The sequence below is a fragment of the Phascolarctos cinereus genome, unplaced genomic scaffold, assembly GCF_003287225.1.
Source record: "Phascolarctos cinereus isolate Bilbo 61053 unplaced genomic scaffold, phaCin_HiC Scaffold_2;HRSCAF=192, whole genome shotgun sequence".
Lineage (NCBI taxonomy): Eukaryota > Metazoa > Chordata > Mammalia > Diprotodontia > Phascolarctidae > Phascolarctos > Phascolarctos cinereus.
Genome location: NW_027555625.1, coordinates 159,467,438 through 159,488,468, shown reverse-complemented (window position 1 = coordinate 159,488,468; position 21,031 = coordinate 159,467,438). Strand labels below are relative to the sequence as shown.

Here is a 21,031-nt window from a genome sequence, read left to right as displayed (position 1 = left end):
TGACAGGGAAGGCCTTGATGTAATAAACAAAGGGAAACCGTTATAGGATCTTGAACAGAAGAGTAAAAGTGATGAAAACAGAATTTATATTCCACTTCCATTGAATGAACATATGTTAGGCATCTGTAGGGCGCCTTCCTAGGGGAAGAGAGAAGAGGCAGTCACTACCTTGATTAAGCTAATAGTCTAGTGGAGGATATAAAACATGCACAAATAACTCTTAAATACATTTTAAGTACATAAGAGAGTTGCAGACGAGTTAGATGAATTCCAAGATGGGGCTAAGGTCTTCCTGATGGTGATTACAAAAGGCTTTCCGAAGGAGGTAGCATTTGAGTTGGGCCCTACAGTAGGGGTCTTAACCTTTTTTGTGTCATAGACCTCTTTGGTAGTCTGGCAAAACTTATGGGGAACTTCTCACAAAAAATATTTTTAAATGCATAAAATACGTAGTAGTATAAAGAAAACCAATAGTATTGAAATACAGTTCTCAAAATTTTTTTAAAAAAAAAGTTTATGGATCCAGGTTAACGTGTGCTTTGAAGGATATGGGAAGAATGTAATACTTAAGGAGGTGGGTGGAGAGTATTCCTGGTATTGGAAACATTGTGGGCAAAGGTATATGAGCAAGAAGGTATGGAGTGTGTATGAGGTCAGAGAATATACCTGTTTGATATGTAAGGACCTTAAATAATAAGAGTTAAGGCTAGAAGAGGTAGTGTGGCATGGGGTTTGAAGAGTATTGAATGCTAGTCTAAAGAATTCAAACTTTTATTTGATAGGGAAGTAGGAAACCACTGAAGGGTTTCAAACAAAAGAGTGATGTGATGTGATGTGACTAGGTTTATGCGTAAAAAATAAATCTGGTGATGCTGGGAAAGATGGATTCAATAATGATAATAATAATAATAATAATAATAATAATAATAATAATAATAATAGCCTACAGTTATGGAGTACTTGAAGGAGACAGAGACTGCTGACACAAGACTTATTAGAAGGTATTGCAGTAGTCCAGGGCAATGGTACTAAAGTCCTGTACTAGAGTTATAATGGAAATGGGGAGAGAAGTGAATTTGAGAAATTTTTCAGAGAAAGAATCAAGATTAATAACTGTTGTGAAGCAACCTTATTTGCTGCAGCTTAGTTTAGTTTTGGTTCGGATAAGTTCAGAAATGGCACAGAATCTCACTTTTGAGATTTTATATATGTATGTATATATATACATATATATGTGTACATGTACATGTATTTATTATTAAAATAGTATAATAGGGTTAGGATTAGTAAGTCACATTAGTAACAGTCTCAATAAGTAAGTCTCAATCAGTTAAGTTTCAGTAGTTAGAACATAAGTCTCAATCAGTAACAACTTAAGTTATGGCTTAGTGGTTGATTATATGGGATTAAAAAAAGGAAGAGTAAGAAAATATTTAAAAGTTTATGAAGCCTGGGTGAATGAGAATAAAGTGGTATTGAGAGATGGGAAAAGGGGTGCCAATTTTAGGGGAAAGGTAATTAGCTTAGTTTGTGACTTGTTGAATTTGAGGTAGAAAAGGTGAGTAAAGAGACAGGGGGAAGGAAATAAGCATTTATACAGTGCTTGCTCTGTGCTGTGCACTTTACAAATGTTATCATTTGATCCTTCCAACAATCCAACAGAGTAGGTACTGTTGTTATGCTCATTTTACAAATGAGGAAACTGAGGCTAAAAGAGGTTAAGTGACTTGCCCAGAGTCTCACAGCTAGTAAGAGTCTGAGGCAAGATTTGAACTCAGATCTTTCAGACTCTAGGCCCAGTGCACTGAGCTAAGTGAAAATGTCTCTCAGGCAAATAAGCAAAAGAAAGAGCTTGCTTCCTGAACTGGAAGAGCACAAAGGAAGAAGAGCAGGAGAAAGAAGATGAAATTTTGAAAAATACTCAGTTATAAAGTATAAGTAAAAGGAGCCAGCTCATAGAGATCAATGGAGGAGTTTTTCAAGAAGTAGAGATGGTTAATTAAGAACACATTACCAGGTGGCGCAGTGGATAGAGCTCTGGCCTTGGAGTCAGGAGGACCTGAGTTCAAATGTGACCTCAGACACTCAATATTTACTAGCTGTGTGACCTTGGGCAAGTCACTTAACCCCGATTGCCTCCCCCCCAAAAAAAAGAACACATTGCAGGAGATCAAGAACTTTGAGAATTAAGAAGTTCATCAGGATTTATCAAGAAGGAAGTTATTGAGAACAGCTTTATTAAAGTGGTGAGACAGCAGCCAGATTACAAGGCAGTCACAAAGAAGTGGGGAAAACCAGAATATACCACAGAACCCATGTGACATTGAAGAGAAGGGGGCACAATAAGAGGAGGCGCCGGCCTGTTACCATCACAGTGTCATCACTGTCATTTCAGTCAGACTAACCTGCATTTTTTATATTCTTCCACCAGTGTCAGAAATTTGGACAGTATAACAAAGAGGACCCCAATTCTTTTAGACTGTCGGACTCATTTTCTTTGTATCCTCAGGTAAGGAATAAGTATCTCATAAAAGTTATGGATTCTGCCTCAGTGGTGTATCCAGTACTGTGGGGAGTTAATTCTACAGAAGCAAAGTGTCTAGATCACTGAAGCTGACCCTTTCCCAAAGAATTACAATAAAAAAGATTTACTTGATGAAAGTTTTTGCTAAAAGCACTTTTCTGGTTTTTTAAACAGAATATGCTGCCTGTAATGTAGCCTTTTCTTTATGACTCAGTCATCATTCTAAACAACATTTATCAACTTTTACAATGCACTAGTTTTTCTTTCTCTTTCCTCTCTAGTGTCATTTCTCTGTCATCTGTAGCAGTCCTAGGTTCTAATCTGCTATGGTCTGAGACATTGTATAACATATCCTATTGCATAGTGTCATGGCAACAACTTGAGAGCCTTTTTTCATAACCTCATGGGCTCAATGACCACTAGTTTTACATCTCAGCAGCCTTTTTTTGGCTTGTCTCCAATTTATCTCTGTTCTGGATATTTGAGGGAAATTGGGCCTTGGGATAAATGAGGTATTTCTATGTTAATTTGATGTATTTCTTTGAATATGCAGTTCATGTTCCATCTTCGAAGATCTCCATTTCTTCAAGTGTTTAATAACAGTCCAGATGAATCATCTTATTACCGGCATCATTTTGCCAGACAAGACTTGACCCAGTCTCTCATCATGATCCAGCCTATTCTTTATTCTTATTCTTTCCATGGTCCACCTGAGGTAAGACTTGATGAAATTTATTTTTAGTTGTCTTACATGTTGATTTTTCAGTTAACTTAATTATATGGTAAGGCATTTTAAATCATCATCTTTACAGTAGCTTAAAAATATTTTCTACAGTAAATTTCTAAATTTTATTTTCACCAAGGTTTACTATTGGTTTCTTTATACTGTGAACAAACTATATATGAAAGGAAGTGTAGTTCTTAGTAATGGATAGTAGTGTTTCCAAAGCCCACTAATTTTACCTTCATAATATTTCTTGTATATTCTCTCTTCTCTCCTTTGATATTGTCACCACTCTGATGCAGGCCCTAATCATCTCATGCTAGGCTTATTACAGTAGCCTGCTGGTTCTTCTCCCAGCCACAAGTTTCTCTCTACTCCAGTCCTTCCTCCACTCACCTATCAAAGGGATCTTCCTAAACCGAAGGTCTCACCATGTCACCCACCTATTCAGTAACTCCAATGACTCCCTATCACCTCTAGGATAAAATATAAAATCCTCTGTTTGGCATTCAAAGCCTTTCAAAATCTGTCCTGCTGCAAGTCTACCCACACCCCCATTTTATAGCCTTCTTACATATTGCTCCTCCCACATACTCTTTGATCCAGTAACACTGGCCTCTTTACCGTCCTTCAAACAAAATACTACATCTTCTGACTCCAGGCATGGCACTGGCTGTCCTTCATGCCTGGAATGCTGTTTCTTCTCATCTCTGCCTTCTGACTTCCCTGGCTTGCTTCTAGTCTCAGCTAAAATCCCACCTTCTACAAGGAAGCCTTTCCTTCTCTTAATACTCATGCCTTTCCTTGGTAGATTATCTCTAATTGATCCTGTACATAGCTTATCTGTACATAGTTATTTGCTTGTTGTCTCTCCCCATCAGACTCTGTTACTTGAGACCAGGGACTTCGTTTTATCCTTTCTTTATACCTAACTACAAGGCCTGTCACAGAGTAGGCTGGTAATTAATGTTTATTGACTGACAGACTGGCTGGAGCTGGAATAGCAGTAGCAAGAGCAGTTTTCAGCAGAGAACAGAGTTCTTGGGAGTGGTTTCTCAGTTTGTTATTGTTTTTCCTCTGTAATGATCAGGGATTTTTTTTAGTGTATTTAGCGTATTAATCCATGTTGTTGAAATTTAAAACTGTCAAGCAGAAAGAAGAAAACATAATACATAAATTGAGAGAAAGTGCGATGATTTGTCATTTAAATCAATGTGGTTATCCAGTTTTATAATTATCCACAGAGCCTAGATTAAAGCTGTGGTTATGTAGTAAACAGTACAAATTTTCTTTTATAAAGTTTTCTAGTAATTTCACCATTTTTTCCTCACTTTTTCTCAGCCAGTACTTTTGGATAGCAGCAGCATTTTAGCTGACAGAATTCTACTGATGGATACCTTTTTCCAAATTGTCATCTATCTTGGTGAGGTAAGGTGACATAGTCACTCTCCTGATTTGTTTTTTATGGACATTTCTGAGACTTCAGATAGTACTGGAATAATAATGATGATAATACTGATGATGTTGATAAGTATTGGATAGAAACAGTTGTCTTCATAATGTGATCAATTTTCAGAGGGTACCATTTTTTCATATCTCTAAGTTGTTTGTGCCTCAGATAGTAGTCATTTTTATTTTACACCATTACAACTATTAGCTTTGTAAATGTGGAGGCCTAGTAAATTTTAGCTGAAACTTAGTTTCAGTTATCTCTTCAGTTAGTTGAACCCATGCAAGTTGAGATCACCAAGGGTAAGTGTAGAAAGAGAATATAAGCGGGCCTGAGTAAGATAATAGGCCATGGAGTACATCTACACATAAGAAATAGGACAAGGGTGATGATCCAGCAAAGGTGACTGAGGAATGGCCCGACAGGAACAAGAAAGGTGTAAGAAAAATTGGGCAGTTAACAGTATCACATAATAAAAAGAAATCAAGAAGGATGAGGCTTGAAAACAGACCATTGGACTTGGCAGTTTATAGTTAACCTTGGAGAAAGCAGTTTCAATTCAGAGATTTGTTTTGGATAGAAAGTCCCAGGCTTGTAACAGTCACTTCTCTGCCCTTCCATGAGCCCTTCCTTGGTCATAAGGCCTACAAGGACCTTATAATTACTTCTTTCATTTCCATCACTTTTTCAGCAATCATAGCCTGTTCCCTAGCTCCTCAGGGAAAAAAACCTTTTTTCTCTAGGATCTACAGACTCTTCCCTTGAGGTTCAGGCTTCCTGCAATGACCTAGCAGTTATCTCCTTCATCCTCCTAGTTATTTCCATGGCTCCAGCCTCTGTAAGCATCTTCTTTCACCCTTAACACATCCTGTCTTTTGAAGAAAATCTACAAGTATTTATTAATTGCCTACTACATGCCAAGTATTGTGCTAGGCATTGAGGGTACAAGCCAGAAATGAAAAAGTTCCTACCCTCGAGGAGTTTGCATTTTACTTGAAGGTTACATGTTTATAGAAGTAAAATAAAAAGATATATATAAAGTAAATTGAAAGTGACTTGTAGAGAGGGGAATGGGGAACATTGACAATGGGAGGAATCGGGAAAGACCTCCTGAAGGAAGTGGCCCATGAGCTTTGAAGGGCAGGATGGCTTCCAAGAAGGGAAGGTGAGAAAGGATACATTCCAGACATATAAAAGTTTGTGCAGAGGCATGGAGATGTGAGACAAAATCTAATATGTGGGGAAAGTATGCAGGCCAGTTTGAGTCACTTGATTAGCAGATGACTTTCTGCAAACCTCTTTAGCTCCTAAACCTCAAAAAAATGAAATTATGTGCCAAATTTAGATTAATTACACAAGATAAGAAGATAGAAACCCCCAGTAAGGTAGTAGTGAATTAACAATCTCCTCTGACTGTGTTTCTGCCCCAACCCTCTACTTTGAACCTCATAAGATAGAGCAGGCACTGATTTTGCCCATCCACATGAAGAAAAGGAAAAAAAGGGATGGAGGAGTTGGGTCACACTAAAAATGTGCCCTGTGGTGAGGTGCTCAGAGCCACAGGCTAGTAGGAAGCATTATATTTAGCCTGATGGAAAGGGAGTGGAAACCCAGCTGGGGCCAATTCTTCCCATTAGATGTTATTTAAGGCCAAAACTCAGTTCTTTTGGACTCTCATTTTTGAAGCTACCATGCAGCATAGCCTTAGGGGTCTGTGTACCACTGGAAGGGAAAGTGTGGCAGAAGAGTGAGTGAGGAGGAGGTAATAAAAAGACTGAAATACAAGAAGATATGCAGGTGAGTGGAAATAGAATACATGAATAAGAATTTAGCATACAAGCAGATAAATAAAAAGACAATGACCTAAAACTAGGAAGAAGAATGAGTAAAATCTCATAAAAAACTAAGTACATTTGAAAAAACATGATATGAAAAAATATGAACCAGTATTGTTAATAAAAGACAGAATCATATAGACTCCTTTAAGATAATGGAACAATAACAAGGAATTCCAGGAATGATTCAAAAGGGAACTAGTATAAGAAGAAATTAATAATGAATTTAGCTCAGAAATTAGAGGTCTCATTGCAGAATTACAATAAACAGAATAGGAAAAATTGAATGAATAATGGAGAATCTTTACAAAGACTTGGAAGCTCTGAAAAACAGTGACAGATTTGGAACCCAGAAATAGTAAAGTATAAGAAAATTTGGCAGAAGGAAAGCAAAAGGAAAGAATTCTAAAAGAAAACATGATTTCTGTGCAAACTAAATTAACTAATCTTGAAGATAGAATACAGAGATATAATTTAAAGTTGCAAAGAGGTAAATTTAGGCCTTATGTAAAAAAAGAAAACCTAATTAGAGCCATCCAAAAGTGAAAGATGATGCCTTTAGAGATAGTGTGTTCCCCTGCAGTAGAGGTCTTCAAGCAGAGGCCAGCTGACCATTTGCTAGGTATTTGAGAGTAGGGAATTCCTTTGAAGGACGGATTGGACTAGATGATGTCTGAGGTCCCAACTCTGAAATTCTCCGAATTGTTTTCTTGGTGTGCATAGGTTTCTAGAAGCCTATTGGTAGAAATGACTGATTGATTCTCTTCTTTTGGAGGATGCCTGAGGCACCATAGGGCCCAGAGCACTGCACCTAGAGTCAAGGAGACCTGAGTTCATGTCCAGCCTGAGATACTTACTAGCTATATGACGCTGCCCAAGTCACTTTGTCTGTGCCTCAGTTTCCTCATCTGTAAAATGGGGTGATCATAGCATCTACTTCCCAGGATTGTTGTGAGGATCAATTGATGTGATATTTGTAAAGTGCACAGCACAGTGTTTGGCACAATAGTAGGAACCATACAAATGCTTATTCCCTCCCCTTTTCATTCTGTGCCTCAGACACCCCCTCAAAGTCCCACTCTCCATCCCTACCAAATCAGAGAAATAGTTGGTTTTCTGGGGCACTAGAAAATGAATAAAACACAAGACAGTGAGGATTTATATTTACCTTGGTTCCTTTTACATCTTCCCTTGCCCCTTTTCCTACTGCTGTGTCTGCCATTATCCAGGATAGGGTAGCTCAATTTTTTAGCTGATTTGTGACCTGAAGAAATGTATTCCCTTAGATTGGAACATGGTTTGGGAGGCGGGGGGAGGGGGGAAGATGTGCCTAACTGCTGAATTCTTATGACAAAGAAGCATATAAGATGGAGGAAGAAATTGAATAAGATACTATCACCAACTTAGAAGCTTCAGCTGCCATTTCTGATGGATTTAAAGTAGAAGCAATCAGTTAGTAATAATAGCTAAAACTTATTTAGTGCTTTAAGATTTGCAAAGCTTTTAACTTGTCTTATTTCATTTATCCTTTTAACATCTCTTGAGGTAGGTGCTATCATTATCATCTCTATTTTGTAGTTTGTAGTTGAAGAAACAGAAAGAGAGATCAGGTGATAGGTCCAAGGTCAGACAGCTAAGTATGTATCTGAGGCATGATTTGAACCCTGGTCTTCCTGAATCCAAGTCCAGTGCTCTATCAACTGTACTGTTGTCTGATTGTCATAAGGACCTATCAGTCACCTTATTTTTAACAGTGGGCTTCTAGGAACTTCTGGAGTCCAAGTTAAATATATGGCACCTGTATAGGGAAGTTGACACAGAATAGTATGTATGGTCGAGTTTGCCTCTCAGCAAACTCCTAGGTTTATCTTTAGTGAATTTTTAAGTGTTGAAAATCTTTGTAATTATTGTATTTTAAACTAGTATTTTCTGTGTTGCTGTGAGACAGTGTGGTATAATGATTGGAGTGCTGGACTTAAGAAGACATGGGTTTATATCCCACCTGTGGCATTTATTAGAAACGTGATCTTGGTCAAGTCATTTAATCTCTCGGTTTCTCTAGGTACAGAATCATCAATGGGTTTCATTTTGTATTTATGCAGGAAGTACCCACACTGAAAATTTTCCATACTGAGCCAATCAGTATCCTTCATGTAGCCTACATTTATTTGCATGTTTCTACTATGTTACTAAACGAGGTGGCCTGAATGGTAGTAGGAAAAGAAAAGAAGGGATATTCACAATAGATTTTCTGAGCAAGGTTTGGTGACCAGATTCAGTGCATTGTAAAAGAAGGTAGAGTACTCAAAGATGATGTTAGGCTTTATTTCTATGAAGTGGAAGACTCTTGACAAGAAAAAAAGTCAGGAGAGGGAATTGATTATGAGGGAGAGGGGAGCAACATTATGTAATGAGTTTTGTTTCATATTTGTTTATAGCATGTTAATAAAGGTCCACAGTTAGAAATTTCAGGGATTAAAAAGTGCTGTACTGACTTGTAGCTTAGAATTTTACCTTAGTGAATTTTAAAGTTATGTACGATTATGTCAGAATCTTCAAGGGGAAAACTGTTCTATGATTTAAACATAGTAATCATCAACTCCTTCGTGATATGGAATGCTTTGAGTCTAATCTCTTCTGCTTTATTATCACCTTAGAGCTTTATTTTCTTATCTTATAATTTTGCTGGTTGGAATAAATCCTTATTTATTTCATTTTTGTTGTTGTTGAAATGTCAGATAAATTTCATGGAAAATCAAATTTTAAAAGACATTAAGGTTTTACCATAAAATGTTTTTCTTTTGGTGTAGACCATAGCCCAGTGGCGTAAAGCTGGCTATCAAGACATGCCTGAGTATGAAAATTTCAAGCATCTTCTACAAGCTCCATTGGATGATGCCCAGGATATCCTGCAAACTCGATTCCCGATGCCAAGATACATCAACACTGAACATGGAGGTAGTCAGGTAAGTTCAAAGAGACTCATCACCAGGTTAGCAGAAGTCTGAGAAATTTGTTTTTGGTTCCAGCCACTCTTGAAGACCATTTCTTAAGATACAGAAGTATTATAGTAAATGTCAGTAGAGAAAATACACACTGATGAAATGAAGACCTTTAACGTAAACTTGCAAAATGGCTTTAAAAAAATTATAGCTAAGGGGCAGCTGGATGGTGCAGTGGATAGAACACTGGCCCTGAAGTCAGGAGGACCTGACTTTGACCTGACTTTGACCAGACACTGACACTTGCTAGCTTTGTGAACGTGGGCAAGTCATTTAATCCCAATTGCCTAAAAACAAAACAAAACAAAACATTATAGCTATAATGCTATAATGAAAAAAGTTGATTTAAGAATAGAGAAATATTTTGCAAAATAAAATATTTGGAAGAAAATTGGATTTAGTAAAAATTTCTCTTAGACTCTTGGTCTCTTAGTTTTGACACTGAATATGTTGTCATGGTTTAGTCACTTCACCTTTTATGAACCTCACTTTTTTCATAAGTAAATTGGGAATAATTATTATATTAACTAAATCCAAAGGATGTTGCAAGGCTTAAATGAAGTAATGTATGGAAAGGGCTTTTTAAGCTAGAAAGTACCATACAAGTGTAAGTTATTGTTGTTATTGTTTTGGTTATTACTATTACTGATTAAGGAAAAGCTTCTTTAGCAGGGAAAAAAATACAACTAAAAAATGAGGTACTTGATGATTAACTTAATCTAAGGAACCACTGCGTATGGAATTAAAGAACCTTCAGTTCTATTTACTAATTGCACAACCTCAGAAAAGTAACTCTTGACCTCAGTTTCCTCATGTCAAATGAAGATAATAATGCTTGTTGTAGTTATGTCACATAGTTGTAATGAGAAAAGTACTTTGTAAATATAAGTATCAGGTGTTATTCTTTCTACACATTAATATAAATAGAATTTATAATCATTAAATAATGTGCTTTTATATTTTTAAGGCTCGGTTCCTCTTGTCTAAAGTGAATCCATCTCAGACACACAATAATTTGTATGCTTGGGGACAGGTAAGGAACTGAATTTCCAAAATTATGGCAAGACTAGGCCTCCCTCTCCCATTCCATCACCACCACCCCTTCCACCCCTTCCTCCCACCCTCCCTTGGATTCTCCAGCACCTCCACCAATGAATGTTCTCTCCCATTAATTTCAAGTACATTAACATATTGCACTACTTTGGTCAATTCATATAACCTCTGAGGATCTATTTTCTCATTAGTATAAAAGAGGTAATATCACCTACTTGTACTATTTTCCTTACCAAATTGTTAAGGATTCATCAAGAGATTGTCTAGGCATGCCCCTGTTATAACATTGCCCAAACTAACATTTTCACAATGACATCATTATCAGGTTATCATCTCCACTGTAGCACCTAACATTGTTTTTGCTAAAACAGTTAAGTATGATTAGTGATTTTGCTTTAAGTGAAAATGTCTCTCTCTCTCTCTCTCTCTAAACACACACACACACACACACACACACACACACACACACACACACACACACACACACACACACTATAGTATTATTGTGCTAAATTCAATTCCATTCTGATGTACTGGGCCTTCACTGTAGATATGTAGGCTGAGCACAAAATTTCTTTAATCATAAAATAATTATTTTCTCTAAAATAAGTTTACATTGAAAGAGCTGATATTTACGAATTTATATCTTCCCAGAAGTCACTGAAATTATCTATGAAAATCTGGTTTGAAATTAATTTTTGTAAATTATTTTGAAAACTTTCTTAGTCATATTTAGGTTATCCAGTACCAGGTGAGAAGCAAATAAAGCAGCTGAGGAAGAGATGTCTCTTTTAATTTTAAATTTCTTTGACAGTGATCAAAATTGTATTTGGGAGGATAAGTACTAAAAGGGAGAGAATCACATGAAGATGCAATTGTCATCTTCTTGACACTTAAAAATGTAGAAGTGAATGTGAATTCAGATTGGGAACTGTATGTTCTGCTTAATGTTTGGCTCCAGCATCTAGTATGGTTTTTTTTTTTACACAATGTGTTCAATAAATGCTGTTGACTAATCAGGAGGCATTAACCTAATGGATTTTCTTTCACACATTTAGAGTCTGTTATCTGCAGGGCAGTGTGCCAAGGGTGCTGGAGAAGATGCAAAGTTTAGCTAAGATATGGTCTCCCCAGTTATGAAGCTGGGGGAGAGCATGATAGCATTGGAATAGTGTGTATTGTACTTTTCAAGTTTTAGGACAGAGTGATTTGTGAGGTTCTAGGTGAAACGGCTTTCGTGGAGGAGGTAGCATTTGAGTTGAACTTTAAGGGATGAGTAGGAATTCAGCAGATAAAGAATTAAGAGAAGGTTATTCTAAGCATGGGGAATAGAGTGAGGAGATATATTTAGTCAGTCCAGTTTGGCTAGAGCACTGAAGTGGGTGGAGGATAGTAATATGATAGGAAGAGAGGTTGATGTCAGGGGATCCTTGAATAAACAAGCAAATGAATTGGAACTCTGCTCTTCAGTGGAGCTGAGGACCCTAGTGATAATTGGGCAGCAATGGTTTGGTTTTTTTAAAATTTGTTAATTTTTTTTTTTTTGGTGAGGCAATTGGGGTTAAGTAATTTGCCCAGAGACAGCTAGTAAGTGTTATGTGTCTGAGGCCAGATTTGAACTTAGGTCCTCCTGACTCCAGGGCCAGTGCTGTATTCACTGTGTCACTTAGCAGCCCCTGGGCAACAGTGTTGAAGGATATATTTGAAGAGAATAGAAGTAGAGGACAAGAAGACCTGTTAGGAATTTATGGTGGTAATCTAAGCAGATGGTAATAAGAGCCCTGTTGGGGCAGCTAGGTGGCACAATGGAGTCAGAAGGACCTGAGTTCAAATTCTGCCTCAGACCAAACACTTGACACTTACTAGCTGTGTGACCCTGGGCAAGTCACTTAACCCCAATTGCCTAAAAAAAAAAAGAGCCCAGTACTAAAGAGGTGGAAAAGAGTGGAGATATAGAGGGAATATAAATGAGAAACTGTAGAGGTAGAATAATAATAATATTAATAATAAGGAGCCAGGAGTGAGGATATAGAAGGGATAGAAATAAGAAATTGTAGAGGTAGAATAATAATAAGCAGCTTTGGTAACTGGTTGAATATGAGAGGTAAGGGAAAGAAAAGAATCAAAAGATAATGCTGAGGTTTTAAGCATGGGAGTTAGGGTGAACATGGGTGCCACTGACAAAAGAGCAGGTTGAGAGGGAAAAATAAGTTGAATTAGGAAATACGTTGAGTTTAAGTTTCTGATGAGGCATTCATCTTTTTATACAGACTTTGTATTTACTTATGTAAATGTTATATTCCCCCGGCAGAATGTTAGCTCCTCTACAGTAGAGAGTTTTGCTTTTGTATCCTTAGCAGCTGGTACAGTGCTTCAGACGCAATGGGTTTTTGATGAGCATTTGTTAAATTGATGAATTCAACTGGAGAGGTTGTATAGGCAGCAGGTCTGGGAGCTTAGTAGAGATATCAGTGCCAAAGATAGTAATTTGGGAGTAATCTGCACAGTTGAAGCTGTAGGAATTAGTAAAATTGCTCAGGAAGAAAGAATAAAGATAACTAAGAATAAACCCTTAAGAAACATCTGTGTGAGAGGTGGGGAAAGATGAGGAGTCTAGAGAATGAGGAGAGTCCAGAAAGGAGAGGTTATACAATAGGGATGGTGATTAGTGTAACAGGTTGCAGAGAAGTCAAAGAGGACGGGGACTGAAAAAATGAGGGTGCCATTGGCCTTTGAGAGAGCATTGTTAGTAGAATGGTGAGGCTGATTACTTCTACAAGGAGTTGAGAAAAGAATTACTTTGTGAGGAAGTAGAGGTATTAGATGTAGACAACTTTTTCAGGAAGTTTAGCAGGAAAGGAAAGAGTGAGATGGGATTCAAGGATCCAGACAAGATAGTTTTATGATTTGAATGACCTGAGTGTTTTTGTAGGTAAATGAGAAGGAGCCATTTGACAGGGAGGGATGGAAGATTATTATAGCAAGGTGGGGTAAGATGGTGACATGATTGCTAGAGCAAGATCTATAAGAAGGGAAGCAGGAAGTACTGGCATTAAGGGTAAAGAGAAGGATTAGCATTTGTGAGGAGTAGGGTGACCTCTTCCGAAACCAGAAGGTGAAAGGAGAGAACAGGTGGTGATTCTGAGGAAGGAGGGAGGGGAGCTGGTGTTGACTATCATATAATTATCATATCTCTGATTTTAAATCTCCAGGGACTCCCTATTGTCTAAATTCACATTCTCTTTCCTGGACTTCAGAGGCCTCCGGAATCTGGCACCACTTGTGTCTTTATAGCCTTATGTCACACTGCTCTCTTCTATATACTCTGTATTTAAGTACATCCCACCCTTTCATTTGTCTTTGCTGAAGCTATTCTGAGGCTTAATCTCTTCATCCTTCCCCTCTCTACCAGCTGAATTCCTATGTCTTTTAAAGCCCAGCTCAGATGCCACCTTAACATTAATTTCTCAGATCACTTATCCATAGTAATGACCTTGTTTTTATGGCTCTCACCTAATAGTATTTTGTTCTTTGCTGTTGTATTTCACTTGTGTGATACTTTATATTATAGTTTTTATATATATCTGTTCTGTCACCCTGCCAAACTGTAAGATCTATAAGAGCAGGGAACCATGTCTTCCGTAAGCTTTCTTTGAGCTATGCCTAGCATAGTGTTCTGCAAACAGATACTTAGTAAATACTTGTTGAATTGAATTGGATTAAATTAGATAATCTGAATTTTCTTGGGGAAACAGGAAGCTGTTTATCTATTGTTTATGTAGAAAGTTGGGTACCAGAAGAGAAAGGGAAAGGTTTGGATGTGGAATTCTCATTCCTTTGCAAAATAATCCATTTAGACTTCATATTGAGTTGTGTGTTTTACAAGGTAATTTCTTTTTTTTCCCCTGTAATCTCCTCATGATTTATAATCTTTTATTTAAAAAAAAATAACAAAACAACAACCTAAAATATCTTTATTTTTCGGTTTTCAGGAATCTGGAGCTCCAATATTAACAGATGATGTTAGTCTGCAAGTGTTCATGGATCATTTGAAAAAGTTGGTGGTGTCAAGTGCCTCCTAAATTGAGAAAGTAGCAGGAATGTTCAAGAAAGAAGACAATAACTAGACTATGTTCATAGCTATTTGAAACTACATTCCTTTTACTTTATTGTAAGATTTTAAAATGTTGTCATGTACTCCATACATTCAAAAGCAGTTTTTTTACATAGTTCTTTTGATTTTTAATTTATTTGTACTCTCTTTATTTTGTTCTTTTTCTTGAACTATAATGTTCTTCATTGATGTTTTGGAACTGATAGATCTTTATCAGCTTTCTTTATCCTAACATTATAATAGTCTATATAAACTACAGGAAACTTTTTGAAGCTCCCTCAGATGAAGGAATAATGGCCATGAAGAAAATAAACTGGATGGGGAGAGTACTAGCCAAAAAGGTGTTATAGAAAACCTGAGTTCCTATTGTTTTATTCAAACAATATACCCATGTTATACTTTCTGGAGAGACAATGTATTGTTGTGTGTAGAGAGCTGGCCCCAGAACCAGGAAGAAGTGGGGTCAAGTACCACTTCTGAAACTTTTTGGCTTGTATGGCCCTGGCCAGGAAACTTAATGCCCTGGACAGCAACTCTTTCACATTACAAATTGCAGAGAAGGTGCCAGCCTGCATTGGGAGAGGGAGTTTTTTCCTGAGGAGTTCCTTATACCAGTGGGGTCACACTAAGATAGAAAGGGATCCCTGCAGGCAGGAAGCTACAGGGCCCAAATTTGACACCTCTGCCTTACACAGTGAAATCACAGTTCCAGTCTCTGTCCTTATCCTTCCAGAACTTCATCTTCATTTATCCTCTAAATGATAACAGAGGGAAAGCATTCCAGTTGTGTCACATTAGAGTAACTCGACTTGAGGGGGCCAGTGCAGTCTGAACACATCTCTAAGTTAAGTCCTCAAGCATTTAAAAATAGTTATTATTGGTATATTATTGGCGCATATTATTATGTGTACTAAGCACTAAAAAAGGCAAACCATCCCCCCTCCCCCCCAAAAAGCTCCATAGTCCCTGTTCTCAAGGAGTCTTAGTCTAATGGAGGAGACAGCATGGAGACAAGGACAAATATAGGATAAATTAATTTATTTACCTGAGGATAGGCACTAAGGAAGAAAGGAAGAAGCATTTATTAAGTCCCATGTTATTGTCTCATTTCATCCGAACAATAACCCTGGGAGAAAAGTGCTATTATTCCCATTTTACAGATGAGGAAATATCCAGGCAGAGACTGAATGACATGCTGAGGGTCACATAAGCTACTAAGTATCTGAGGCTGAATTCGATCTAGGCTTCCTGACTCTAGGCCCAGGGCTCTATGTACTGTGGTGCCCCCTAGCTGCCTTGGCCCTAAAATGGAGCTCATTGGATGGGTTTCTGCCGTAAGGTGAGACTTTAAGAAATCAGGAGGCAGAGAGGAGGAGGAGGAGGAGGAGGAAGAGAAGACCAGGCCTGGGAGACAGCCATGAAAGGTGCCCAGAATCAGGAGATAGAGCATTTTGGCTGAGGTACAGCCCAAGACCAGTGTCATTGGATTATTGGAGGTGAGACTAATGTTAGTGCAATACATGGTGGTCATGGTCATGTGCCATCAGATAAAAGTGTTTTTCATTTTTTGACATCAACCACCAGACAATTTTTAAGTAGTAATAATGCCATTACAACTACTAGCTTTCTCTAAACAAAACAAAAAAAAACTAGGGGTAGCTAGGTGACACAGCTGATAGAGGGTTAGGCCTGGAGTTAGGAGGACCTGAGTTCAAATGTGGCTTCAGACACTTACTAGTTGTGTGACCCTGGGCAAGTCACTTGATCCTGATTGCTTCGGGGGTGGAGGGGGGGGCGCTTCCTGGCTTTTCTCATTAAAGAAGACCAGTCTTGTTCTATTCTGGGTCTTGTCAGCAAGATCAGTCTTCTCTAGGCAGGAGGAGATTCTTTGTCCCACCCTTAAATATTGATCCATGTAGGGTCTACTTGCTCAATAACTTCCAAGAGTTCTAAAGTTCCTTATAGATGACTGGGTAGGGGGAAGGCCTAGAGACAAAGTTAAGCTGATAGCAAACTTGCCTACTTAAGCATTCCTGTCTCTGTCTCTGTCTCTGTCTGTCTCTGTCTCTCTGTCTCTCTCTCTCTCTCTCTCTCTCTCTCTCTCTCTCTCTCTCTCTCTGCTGAGGCAGTCAGAGTTAGGTGACTTGCCCAGGGTCACATAGCTAGTAAATGTCTGAGGCCGTATTTGAATTCAGGGCTTCCTGACTTTAAGGCCAGAGCTCTATCCATGGTGCCCCCAGGTTCTCTCTTTTAATGGTAGGGAGAGAGCGGTGGGAACAAAAGAAGATAGATTTTCTTGATTGAAAAAAAATTTTAGTTTAAAAAAAGATTGAAAAAAAAATCAACACTGTTTGCCAGGCACTGTGGTAGGTGATGGGAATACAAAGTCCAAAATGAAACAGTTTTTGCTCTTAAGAACTTATATTGTGGGGGGAGAAGGGGGGAGATAATTGAATTGCCCTAGCCTTGATATTGAAAATTGGGATACTAAGGGGGCAGCTAGGATTTGCAGTGGATAGAGCACCGGCCCTGGATTCAGGAGGACCTGAGTTCAAATCTGGCCTCAGACACATAACACTTACTAGCTGTGTGACCCTGGGCAAGTTATTTAACCCCATTGCCTAGCCAAAAAAAAAAAAGAAGAAAATTAGGATACTAAGAATTATGTAGCCAAACCTTTTATAAATGAGGAAACAGAAGTGACTTACCCAAGGTGACACAGGCAGTAAATGACAAAGCCAGGATCAGAAGACTGATGTTCTTACTCCCAATCCAAAGCTTTTTCCAGAACAACTTGTTTGTATTCATTACAAAGCATAACTTTGGAGTGTTAAGGTGGTAAATACATTTGAGTTTTTGCAGACACTGCAACTGAGTGCTCCTGGCTTCAGTGGGCCCACTGGACATTGGTGGCCCACTATAGCTCAGCTATCCAAAGCCATGGCTAATCCTATTATGTTCCTTGATAAGGAGCCCTGGAGGGAGAGGATTTGCCTTAAAGGAATCCTTCCTGGGTTCATGTGGGAAGGTGGTGACTTCACAGGTCAAAATGGCACTGAGGGCACCATGGCTGACTGTGGACAACACTGCTAAGTTTGTTTATTTTATCTTAACCACCAAACCATTCTTCTGAAGCTGAGCAGAACATCTCCCAAACCCAATCTGCTCTCCTACCTTGTAAATCATTGTACTCTCACTTGCTGCAGTTCTTGGATTTTATTCTACTTTTCTTTCCATAAAGGGACAGGAGTCAGGAAGACTTGTCTTCCTGAGTTTAAATATGACTTCAGACACTTACTAGCTGTGTGACCCTGGCAAGTCACTTAACTCTGTTTGCCTCAGTTTCCTCATCTGTAAAATGAGCTGGAGAAATGGCAAACCATTCCAGTATCTTTGCCAAGAAAACCCCAACTGGGGTCACAAAGAGTCAGCACGACTGAACAACAAGAACAAAAGTCATTCTGTATGATGCTTTCTTGGCCTTATTTACCTCACTTTGCATTTGCCTCACTTTGAACTTTTATAGTTCATGTAAGTCCATAATTCTCTGTATTCATCATATTGTTTCCTACAGCACAATAATATTCCATTATACTGTATTCATGTGCCATATTTTGATTCTCCAATTGATGGATGTTTACTTTGTTTTCAATTCTTTGCAACCACAAAATTGCTGCTATAAATATTTTGTGTATATTGGACTTTCTTTTTATCAATGACCACCTTGGGATACATATCTATCAATGGAATCTCTAGGTCAAAGGATTGATGTTTTAGCCATTTTTTTGCATAATTCCAAATTGCTTTTCCATCTTTCCATAACCCTTCCAACATTGACTATTGCATTCTTTCATTATCTCAGCCAGCTTGCTAGGTATGAGGCAAAACTTCAGAGTTGTTTTTATTTGCATTTCTAACATTATTAATGATTTGGAACATTCTTTCATATATCTTTTTTTAATTTATTTTTTGTTTTATTCAATTTTCATTTCCAAATTCTCTCACTCACTTTACTCCCTCCTCCACCCACTGAGAAAGCAAGAAATACAAATACCATTACACATATGAAGTCATGCAAAATAACATATTAACCATATTCTGGGAAAAAAAAGAAAAATAAAAATTAAAAAATGCTACAATCTACACTCCAAATCCATCAGTTCTCTATCTGGAAGTGGATAGCATTTTTCATCATTAGTCCTTTGGCATTGTGGATCACTGTACTAATCAGAGTTATTCAGTCTTTCACAGTTGATTATCTTTACAATATTGTTACTGTTACTGTGTGAATTATTCTCTTGGTTCTGCTTACTTCACTGCATCAGTTCATATAAATCTATTCCAGGTTTTTCTGAAATCGTCTCCATCATATCTTACAACAATAGTATTCCACCACATTCATATGTTCAACCATTCCCAATTGTTTACCATCACCACAAGAGCTGTTACATTTTGTTTATATGAAGCCTTCCTTTTTATCAAAGACCTCCTTGGGATACATGCCAATCAGTTGAATCTCTATGTCAAAGAATATTGCTGCTTTAGCCACTTTATTTGCATAATTCCAGATTGCTTTCCAAAATGATGTTAAAAAAAAGCTTCATTTGCTATTTTTTTCTTTTGCTTAGTTTTCTCTTTCTGATGGTTCCTCCTATTGGTTCTAATTCTTCTTTACAACATCACTAATGTGAAAATATGTTTAACAGGAATGTATGTGTATAGCCTATATTAGATTTCGAGCCATCTTGAGGAGGGAAGGAGGAAGGGGAGAAAAATTTAAAACTTAAGTTTATGGAAGTGATTGTTGATAAATCAAAATAAATTAATTAAAAAAAGGGGAAAAAAAGAATTTTTTTAAAAAAAAAGTACTTTGGGACATCAATGACTCCATTGAAGGCAAGATGTCATACTGACTTTGAAAACACACAATGATTAGCCTTGAAAAAAAAAAAAAGAAATGTAAACTAGACCCTCTTTAAACTTGTCAGCTTATCTTGACATACATGTACTGTCAACTATTTATTATCTGCTACTGGAGGGGAGCAGTGACACTGTTAAGCTCCTGAAGCATGTATTACACTGCACTTTATGAGGCATTACAAAATATTTTGGTGGAAGATTTACCATCTTGATTGTATTTTGTTAATTTTAATGGTGTTGTGGCATCAGGGAGATACAGCCTGGAAACAGGTAAAGATGGAGATATTCTTTGGGTATTTAAACGCTGACAGTACAAGGTGAAAAAAAAAACCCAGCCTCACCAGAAATGTATTAATTACCTATTTCCCACACCCTTTCCACATTGACTATTGCCTTCTTTTGTCATCTTGGCCAATAGAAGCTTCCAGCTTTTACTCGCATTCCTCATATTATTAGTGATTTGGATTATTCTTTCTTTGTAGTAAGTCCAAATTTGCTTTTTTTTTTTTTTAGGCAATTGGGGTTAAGTGACTTGCCCAGAGTCACACAGCTAGTAAGTGTCAAGTGTTTGGTCAGAGGCCGGATTTGAACTCAGGTCCTCCTGACTCCAGGGCCAGTGCTCTATCCACTGCGCCACCTAGATTATTCTTTCATATAACTGTTAATAGGTTGCAATTCTTTTGAGAACTGTTTGTTCATAATATTTGACCACTCATCTGTTGGGAAATGGCTTTTGGTCTTACAGATTTTTATTAGCTGACTACATTTCCCAAGATGCAACGGAATCTCAAGCTTTCCGAAGGTGTTCATTGGCCGGAGCTCCGCCAATTAGGAAGGCCTGACGCTAACGAGCCTGCGTCGTGGCTGCCTCGCCGGCTAGGGCCTAAGGGCGCTTGGTTGCTGCCCGAAGCCGGTGACGGGGAGGCTTCCCTGCAGGGCTGGCGTCATGTTGAAGTTCTCGCCTTCCATCTGGCACCAGCGGATGTCCTTAGTCTATCTCATCGGGGTTTGGACCACGTTGGGCTCCATTTGCCTGTCAAGCTGGAAGAAAAAGGAGGCGCTAGGTACCTACGGAGGGCTCTCGGGGTGGCCTCGAGGAGGGGACGGAGGGCTGGGCTGGGAGTCTTTTAGATCTGGGTTGAAATCCCGTCTCTGAAGCTGATCAGCCCTGCGGCCTTGGATACTCTCCCCTCCGAGCCTCAGTTTCCTCATTTGTAAAGGGGGGGTGGGGTGGAGGAGAGGAAAGGAGCCCCTCTCCTCAGGGGGTCACAGGTGCTAATGCCCATAAAGCGCCGCTCGTCGTCGCCCCTCCCCTCGGCTCCGAGGCGCGATGTGGGAGGGCTACCTCTGAGTGACGGCGTTGAGCAGGTGTGTCCTCCGAGGTGGCGAAATGGCTGGAGCATTGAGCT

At 38.4% G+C, this 21,031-nt stretch overlaps 2 protein-coding genes across 8 annotated transcripts in view; both read left to right on the top strand.

Annotated features, from left to right (window-relative positions):
- The window catches only part of SEC23B (SEC23 homolog B, COPII component), a 40,776-nt gene extending 25,720 nt beyond the window's left edge, over positions 1-15,056 (top strand). For all 6 annotated transcript variants that reach the window (XM_020986626.2, XM_020986607.2, XM_020986615.2 and 3 more), the window contains 6 exons: positions 2,432-2,509; positions 3,078-3,239; positions 4,590-4,676; positions 9,344-9,499; positions 10,503-10,568; positions 14,581-15,056. In XM_020986626.2, the coding sequence (XP_020842285.1) occupies positions 2,432-2,509; positions 3,078-3,239; positions 4,590-4,676; positions 9,344-9,499; positions 10,503-10,568; positions 14,581-14,670 (639 nt within the window). In that variant the 3' untranslated portion in view covers positions 14,671-15,056. The remainder of the gene's footprint in view (positions 1-2,431; positions 2,510-3,077; positions 3,240-4,589; positions 4,677-9,343; positions 9,500-10,502; positions 10,569-14,580) is intronic.
- Positions 15,057-20,464: 5,408 nt separating this feature from the next.
- Positions 20,465-21,031, top strand: part of DTD1 (D-aminoacyl-tRNA deacylase 1) — a 213,320-nt gene continuing 212,753 nt past the window's right edge. Inside the window, exon 1 of one of the 2 annotated variants that reach the window (XM_020986678.2) lies at positions 20,465-20,686. In XM_020986678.2, coding sequence (XP_020842337.1) covers positions 20,569-20,686 — 118 coding nt within the window. In that variant the 5' untranslated portion in view covers positions 20,465-20,568. The remainder of the gene's footprint in view (positions 20,687-21,031) is intronic. The other variant, XM_020986653.2, reaches the window with a different exon arrangement.